This window comes from Echinops telfairi, unplaced genomic scaffold (genome assembly GCF_000313985.2).
Source record: "Echinops telfairi isolate 266 unplaced genomic scaffold, ASM31398v2 ScPeMD7_2573;HRSCAF=3158, whole genome shotgun sequence".
Classification (NCBI taxonomy): Eukaryota; Metazoa; Chordata; class Mammalia; order Afrosoricida; family Tenrecidae; genus Echinops; species Echinops telfairi.
Window position 1 is genome coordinate 2,284,378 of NW_022106471.1, and position 9,174 is coordinate 2,293,551.

The 9,174-nt window shown below is 40.9% G+C and overlaps 1 protein-coding gene across 1 annotated transcript in view; it reads left to right on the plus strand.

Annotated features, from left to right (window-relative positions):
- GFPT1 (glutamine--fructose-6-phosphate transaminase 1) overlaps window positions 1-9,174 on the plus strand; it is a 66,059-nt gene that overhangs the window by 25,227 nt on the left and 31,658 nt on the right. Inside the window, exons 3-5 of the mRNA XM_045294086.1 lie at window positions 215-362; window positions 3,583-3,690; window positions 7,350-7,475. Coding sequence (XP_045150021.1) covers window positions 215-362; window positions 3,583-3,690; window positions 7,350-7,475 — 382 coding nt within the window. The remainder of the gene's footprint in view (window positions 1-214; window positions 363-3,582; window positions 3,691-7,349; window positions 7,476-9,174) is intronic.

The following is a 9,174-nucleotide window of genomic DNA, read 5'->3' on the forward strand; positions in this document are numbered from 1 at the left end:
ACACAGGGAATCCAGGATGGATGATTGGTTAGCTTTTATTACACTTGACTTGATTAAATGACAGTGGTGGAATGTTAGTGGCCAGTCTGTGTTACTCTGAAAGAAAGCTCACTGACTTTATTTGAAGATAGAGTTTCTTGTTTGCAGATCAGTTTAGCTTCACATTTTTGAACCCTGGACAGAATTATCTCAGGGAAGATTTGTATTTTCATAGTTTAATAAGAATTTTTCACTAAGTATTTGTTTATTTGTAGGTATATTTGCTTACTTAAACTACCATGTTCCTCGAACGAGACGAGAAATCTTGGAGACCCTCCTCAAAGGCCTTCAGCGACTGGAGTACAGAGGATATGATTCTGCTGGTATTCCCTTTTATAAAATATTGAGGGTTTTCTATGCTATGTGAAACTAAATGGATTTATTTTTCTATTTTTTAGGTGACAGTCAGATTGTTTAGATTCTTAGCCCCGTTCTTCTGTCACTTTGTCATATTTTGTTGACTTGTGTGTTGTGCTGGAAACTATACCGCTGGCATTTAAAATACCAGTAGGGTTATCCATGGTAGAGAAATTTCAGGAGCTCCCACACTAAGAACAAATGAGGAAGAAGGAAGAGATGGTGCACTTTAAAGAAAGCCATTGAAGACCTGAGGTTCAAAAACCAAAAGTGATAACAGGGTCAGCATATCTCAAGCTGAAAGAACTGAAGAAAAAAATTAAGGGTTCGAGTGGGGATATTGAAGGATTCTGTTGTTACAATGTTGAATGATGCAGGAAGCTTCAAAAGAGGATGGAAGAAATATAGTCATTGTAGGAAAAACCATTGGCAGACATTTAACCATTTCGGGACCGATGGAATTGAAGAATTCCAAGCTTCACAGACGATGTTAGTTGAAACTGGACATGAGGTCCTGGTGTAGTGCCAATTGAAATGTTTTTAAAACGTGATGAAGCACTGGAGGCACTCCTTAATCTGTGCCATGCAACGTAGAAGACAGCTGCCTGGCCAACTGACTGGAAGTGCTTCATGTTTGTACCCATTCCAAAGAAAGGTGTCTCAACACAATGCAGAAAATATGGAGCAATATCATTGATACCGGTATCACATGCAAGTACCAAAACCTTGCTGAAGGTAAAAACAGTTGTAACAGTTCTCAAGAAGGAGCTCTCAGAAATTCAAGTCAGATTCAGAAGAGAACATGGAACAGGGGATATCATTGCTGATGTCTGTTAGGTGTTAGCTGAAAGCAGAGAGTATCGGAAAGAGGTTTACTTGACTGTGCATTCAGTAGGCATTCTGCTGTGCTATTGTAGCAAACTATGGATAGCATTGGGAAGAATGGGAATTCCAGAACCTGCCATTGTGTTCATGGGGAACTTGTACATAGAACAAGTAAGCATCTGTCCTTCACACTGAACGAGTGATTACTGCCTAGTCTTTCACCATGCTTATTTAGTATATATGCTAAACAAGTAATCTGGAGAAGAACATGGTGTCTGCATTTTAGGAAGGTTCATTAACAACCTGAGATATGCGGCAGACATAGTCTTGCTTGCTGAAAGCCAAGAGGACTTGAGGCACTTGGTGACGAAGGTCAAAGACTACAGCTTTCAATGTGGAAAAACTACTCACAGTGGGACCAATAGACAATGTCATGATAAGGGAGAAAAGATTGAAGTTGTCAAGGATTTAATTTTACTTGATTCCATAGTCCACACTCATGGAAGCGACTGTCAAGAAATTGAAGAATGACCTCTTCAAAATGTTAAATAGCAAAGCTTTCAGTTTGAGGAGTGAGGTGCACCTGACCCAAGCCATGGCATTTTCAGTTGCCTCATAGGCACGTGAAAACTGGACAGTGAATAAGGAAGACGAGAATGGAGAGGAATTGATGCTTTTGAATTATAACATTGGCGAAGAATATTGAAAGTATGGTGGACTGCCAGAAGAACAAGCAAATGTGTCTTGAAAAAATTGCAGCCCAAATACTCATTAGCTGTGGCTGTGAGACTTTGTTTCACATACTTGGTGAGGGACATGGTGAGACTTTGTTTCACATACTTTGGACATAGTACCAGGAGGGACCAGTCCCTGAAGAAGGACATCATGTTTGATAAGGTCCAAAAAACTCAACTGCCATCAAGTCAGTACTGACTCATAGCGACCCCTTGTGTGTTTTCAAGACCTTAACTATTTTTGGAAATAGACAACTCAGTCTTTGTCCCTCAGAGCTGCTTGTGGTTTCGAACTAGCAACCATTCGGATCGCAGCGTAGATTCTTCTTGACATGGATTGGTGCACAGTGGGTGTAACAATGGGCTCAGACATAACATTTGTGAGGATGGCAGAAGACTGGGCTGCAGTTCAGGTTTTTGGGGTCATTGTGAGCGGAGCTAAGTCGATGGCTCCTAATAATCACAGCAATCTCTGTTATATTGTTTGTGATAATTCTAAAACCTGCAGTTTTTGTCTCATGTTTAAAGGGTTTGTTTATGTAATTTCAGCAGGCTTATTTATATAGAGTATTGCTTCTCTTGAAGATCTTGTTCTTCCTGTTTTAATAATGTTACTAGGAAAACATAAATCATCTGGGGCAGTTTTATGCCAGAGCAAAGTTTTTGAGGTCCTTACTCTGTATATTATGTTTTCTCTCTCCCATATCTGTAATTTCTTGTTCTTCATGTATTCCTTGCTCTTGGCATCAAAGTTACCTAAAGCACTTCTGTCCTAAATAACGGTCAACAAATAAGAAATAAGTTTTTGCCAACTTTATGTTCTATTCCAGCTTCTTCCTTTAACTGTTGGGGATTCCCAAGACACCCCCAGGCTCACTGATTTGGTGGGAGGACTCGGAAGACTTTCTTTGTGGTTGTACTCACAGCTGTGAGTTGATACAGCAGGATACATAATGAAATCAGCTAAGGAGAATGGTTCATGGGGCAAAGTTCAGAGGCAACCAAGAACATTTCTTAATCCTCTCCCAGTTAAATCACACAGATGTGCTTAATTCGCTCAGCAACTAGTTGTAATAATATATATGAAGTGTTGTACGCACGAAAGGAAGCTTGTCTGCTATTTCTTCTCCTGGCATCCATTTTCAACATTGTTTTCAAAGGAATTTTTGTCATGTCACTTCTTTGCTTTGAATTCTCCAGTGCTTTTCTAGTACCTAATTTTGCACCCTTTTCAAATTCTGTAGGAACTTAGATAGACTCTCAAGAGAGATGTTTTCTCGTACTTGCTCTGTGTTACTCTTCTGAGGTGGATGCCCTTCTTCTTTGTCTCCCTGTTGTGCTCCAGATAAACCTGTGGTACTTTTATTATAACCTATAACCACAGCGTACTCTAGTGAGCTTTCCTTGTGTGAATTTCCAGGAGATTACTAGACATTTTATGGCAGGAATGAGGTTTTGTTTTTGTTTTCCGTTTTTGGCTTTTCCATCTGACCTGTTCTTGGCAAGTAATAAGCATTCATGGAAAAGGTGAAAAAATGAATCACATGAAAATGCAATTTTTAAAAGTTACAGATTTTGCCTCAGTGCTAAAATCTTAAGCAGTGACCAGTGTCTATCTGTTGATTAGGTGTGGGAGTTGACGGAGGCAATGACAAAGACTGGGAAGCCAATGCCGGCAAGATCCAGCTCATTAAGAAGAAGGGGAAGGTCAAGGCTCTGGATGAAGAAGTTCACAGTAACGTACTTGTTCTGACTTTGCCACCCATCCCCCTCCTATTGGCTCTTCCCTCCCCATCAAATTAATTCCTCTCCAACTTTTGGGGCCCATTTTAAACATCCATTGCTGTTGAGTTGTTTGCGACTCATAGTGACCCTATAGAGCAGTGGAACTGTAGAACTTTATATAAGCAGATTGCTACATCTTGTTCCTGTGGTGTAGCTGGTGGGTGGGAACTTCCAACATTTTACTTAGCAACTGAACGCTTTACCCACTCTGCCATCAGGCTTGTATTTTAAGAATAATGATTCTTAAAGTTGAGAAAAGGAACAAAGAGTTTTGTTATCGCTTGGAATAATTTTAAAATGTGGTTAGGAGCTCTAATGGGTAGTGGCTGCATGTTGGGCTGCTAACCTTAAGGTGAGCAGTTCAAAACCATTAGCTTTTCCATGGGAGGAAGATGGAGCCTTCTATTCCCGTAGAGTTACAGTCTCAGAACCCACAGGGGAAGTTCTACCCTGTCCTGTGGGGTCGAGATGACTTGTAAACTACTATATGGCAGTGAGTTGCTGTTTTTTTCCCTCCAGAAGTGATTATAGTACTACACCATCATGCAGTTGATTCTGATTCATAGTGACCCTATAGGACAGAGTAGAACTGCCCACACGAGTTTCTGAGGCTCTAATTCCTATGACAGCTGCATCCTTCTCCTACAGAGTGGCTGCTGACCTTGTGGTTAGCAGCCAGCATGTCACCCACCGCACCAGCAGGTCAGGTCTCTAGATACCTAGAAAAGGCAAATTAGGTTACACTGCATTAAGAGCAAGCTCAGTTCTAGAACGAAGTGGTTTCAGAACTACAGTTCCTGAGGACAAAGATGTTTTTAGTAGTTTCCTTATTTACATGCCTTTACTTTGTAGTTGTCTTCATTTCGGCACTGACTGCCGGTCAGTCTGGATGTTGCATTTTTATCAGGTTTGATGTAGCCAGGTAAGTATTTCATTCCTACCTCACTGTTTTCTTACTTCCTTGGTACTAGGTAGTTGCTTATTAAGGAGAATATACTTCTCAGTATTTAGTTTATAACATTATGCTTACACGTTTCATTTTGTTCATAGGAAACGTGGAAACAAACTTGGAAGTAGGGTCTTAAGTACCTGCTCAAAAGGAATGCCATCATAATCATTGTAACGGAGTTTAGGTGGAAGAGAAAAATGATTGCTTTAGTAATTTTTCACCCCACTCAAACCATATGTTTAGCTATATAGTACTTATTTAATACAGTTCTTGTTTTTACATACACTTTAAGTAAGATTAGGGGTAAAGCTGACACACAAAAAACAATACTTCCAACACTGTAGTGTAAATATGCTGTATTCATTGAATGTTGCCGTCTGCGTACCGACCAAAGGAATGGAAAGGAGCCCTGCTGGTGTAGTGGGCTAAGCATTGGACTATTAACCTAAAGGTTGGCATTTGGACCCATCAGCTCCCCAAAGGAGAAACACGAGGCACTGCTTCTGTAAAGATTTACGGCCTCAGAAATTTTATGGAGCAGTTCTGCTCCGTAGGGTTGCTGTGAGTCGGAGGGAAACACAACAGAGAACATTACATAGATTCCCTGCCCTGATAGGGATTACTGTCTAGCAAGGAGAGGGTGGATCGTAGGCCAACAAATATTCAATATAATGTTATGTCATACAATGTAACATAATGTTAGTCCTTCTCTCTCATGTTGAACTCCAAAGACTCCCCAAAGCTCAAAAAATACACCTTGAACAAATAAACCAAAAGCCAAACTCACTGCCACTGAGCCAATGCGGCCTCCTAACGGCCCCTCTGGGGTTTTGAGACTGTTTACAAGAATAGAAAGCCCGGACTTTCTCCCACAGAGCTGCTGGGGGTTTCAAACTGGTGACTGTGTGGATCACAGCTCAACGTGGAACCACTACACCATCAAATCCTGAAACCTTTTTTGGTGCCAAATACTAAGGCCATCTCACCACTGCTTACTGCAGTCGGTGTTATCATCTCCCCCCTGGACTTCACCAGACTCCTAGCTGGTCTCCCTATGGTCAACCTCATCTCCCAGTAATGTAGTCTTTGCACACCAGCTCGAGGGGTCCCTTCAAAAGAGAGGTTCAATCGTGTCATGCCCCTATGTAAAATCTTCCAGTAGCTTTCCAGAGTAAAAGCCATGATCTCTAACACTTTACATGACTAGCCCTTGAGCCACCTCTTTAGCCTCATCTCCTGCCACTTTTACTTTAAGCCACAGCATACCAAACCCTCTGAGTCTTTTCACTGGATGGTCCTCTACCTAGAATTCCCATCTCATGTTAGTATAAGAATCACATGATCTCTGCTCAAACATCACCACTACCACATGGTTTCTTCATAGCAAAACTAGGAAAACTAGTTGGAGCCAGACAGTGATAGACGTTGTATGACATGAAAAGATGTTGGGGTTCATCTTGTTAGAGAGTGATTATCCGATTTTACTTCACAATCATATGACTCTCTTTCCAAATCCTTGTGCCCAGGTTTATGTCGTTCAAACGTGCAGGTAGGCTTGCAAACCACTTTTGTCCTCAATCTGTCTTTTAGCAGATAAGCACTGCTTCTGGGTGAGATTTGTGTCAGAATGACCTCTGGTAGCTGGGGAAACTATGAGCTAAAGTTATGGACTTTCCCGCCCAGACTCCTGAGCAGCATGCTCTAATGTGGGCCTCATTCTGATAAGCACAGTGATGTCGTTTCCTGGCCAAATGATTTCCATGTTTAAGGAACTGAGAGGGGAGCATTTTTTTCTAGCAGATTCAAGAATAGATAGGAACAAAGGCTGAGCATAGCTGCTTTCAATTCTTCTTTTCAAGATGAAGGAGTGCCAGTCTTGCCAAACCCCCAGCAACCCCTCACTTCCGACCATTGCTGTAGCCGCAGGCTCTGTTCTTTGACAGAAAAAAAACCCAACTCACTGCCATAGAGTCAATGCTGATGCTGACTCAAAGTGACCCTATAGGGCAGGGTAGGACTGCCCGTGACTTCCCGAGACTGGAATTCTTTATGGGCATAGAAAGCCTCACCTTTCTTCCTCGGAGCCGCAGGTGCTTTTCAACTGCCGATATTGCAGATTGCAGCCCAACTTGTGCCTTGTGCTCCACCAGAAAACTGTCAATAATGCCATTGTATGTGGTAACATTTATTTATATTCATTGGCGACCAAAGAAATTGCAATTACAATGTTGTATGGCATTGAGAAAATGAATTTATCTTTACATGTCTTATTAAAATAATAATCATTTTTTCAAAGCAAATATTAAATATAGAGCTTGTTGTTTTAAAAAAAATCACTGACTCATTTTTCCTAAAGTTTAAATGGAAAAATTATAAAGCTGCAAGAAAATTGAAGGAATAAGTACATTGTACTTCACTTGGCTTTTATCACGTTTGCTTTCTCTCTACATACACCTTTCTTCTGGTTGTTGTCTGAAGTATTCCTCTATATTAGCTGTTTTACCTTTTACATCTTTTAATTACTATCTTCAGTAAGATTGATACTCAATTCCAATAATTATATTTTCCAGGGGAGCAGCATTGCAATAATTATCATTAAATATGGTTTGTAATGTTATCTCTACAGCATAATTTAATACTGGAATTCTTCTTTTCTTCAGAACAACAAGATATGGACTTGGATATAGAATTTGATGTACATCTGGGAATAGCTCATACCCGCTGGGCAACGCATGGAGAACCCAATCCAGTCAATAGCCACCCTCAGCGCTCTGATAAAAATAACGGTATGGACAGATTCTATATGCTTTAGGAGAGTTCGTTTTAAAGACCTAATCATTTTTTTAAAATCTGGAAACTTTAAACACAGTAAGAATCGAAAGTACATATCATCCAGCTTCAATGTTTATAAATACACGATCAGTTAAGTGATCTTAGGAGCCCTCTTAGGAACTCTGTTGGCCCAGTGGTTAAGTGGTTAAAGAACTATTCTGCTGACCAAAGACTGGCGATTCAAATGTGGTAGATAGATCATAGCCGAGGGCACCCCGGCTCTGCCCTGGAGAGCCATTGCCGCCCCTGTAGATTTTTTATCTTTCAGTCCCATTTCTACACTCCTCGCTAGAAAGATGAGGCTTTTGACTCCTGTAAAAAGCTAGTGTCTGGGAAGCCCACACAGGAAGCTCTGCTCTGCTGTAGAAGCCTGCTGTTAGTTGGAATTGGCTTCATGGCTGCTAGGGGAGTTTGTGAGTGAATGAGGCAGAGACACAGAGTTTTAAATAGATGAAACATCATGGGGTTTTATATTAATACTTCTGATTTGAAGTCAGTGCTCATTGATCTTAAATTTATCTCCTACCAATCCTATCCAGAAACTTACTTCTTGACACTATTAAATGATCAATTTGATTTATTCCATGGTGCACACAATAGAATAATGATATGAAAACTAACAGTGTATTTGCTGAAAACAGTGTAAAGTATTCTAAAAGGATTATCTTGTTTTAGGATAGCTATATTGCTGTAGGGCTATGTAATTAATTGACTACGTTTTAGACTCACTTGGAATAGTCCTTCTCTATGTGGTTGTGCTACCAGATGGATATGGCATTATATATATATTTAAAATCATTTTATTGGAGGCTCGTACAACTCATCACAATCCATGCATACATCATTGTGTCAAGCACGTTTGTACATTTGTTGCTCTCATTCTCAAAACATTTCCTTGAGTCCTTGGTATCAGCTCCTCGTTTTCCCCCTCCTTCCCCCATTCTCTCTCCCTCATGAACCCTTGATAATTTATAAATTATTATTTTGTCTTGTCTTACACTGTCTGATGTCTCCCTTCACCCACTTTTCTGTTGTCTGTCCCCCATGGAGGGGGTTATATGTAGATCCTTGTGATTGGTTCCCGCTTTCTACCCCACCTTTCCTCCACTCTCCCGGTATCACCACTCTTACCACTGGTCCTGAAGGGCTCATCTGTCCTGGATTCCCTGTTTCCAGTTCCTATCTTTACCAGTGTACATCCTCTGGTGTAGCTGGATTTATAAGGTAGAGTTGGGATCATGATAGTGGGGGGAGAACACATTTAAGAACTAGACAAAAGTTGTATGTTTCATCGTTGCTAACCTGCAAGGTGACTGGCTCGTCTCCTCCTCGCTACCCTTCTGTAAGGGGATGTCCAGTTGTCTACAGATGGGCTTTGGGTCCCCACTCCACACTGCTCCTCATTCTCAATGATAAGATTTTTTTTTTCTTTGATGCCTGATACCTGATCCCTTCGACAGCTCATAATCACACAGGCTGATGTGCTTCTTCCACATGGGCTTTGTTGTTTCTCAACTAGATGGCCGCTTGTTCACCTTCAAGCCTTTAAGACCCCAGATGCTATATCTTTTGATAGCTTTCTTTACCACATTTGCTTATGCACCCGATTTGTCTTCAGCGATCGTGTAGGGAAGGTGAGCATCATGGAATGGC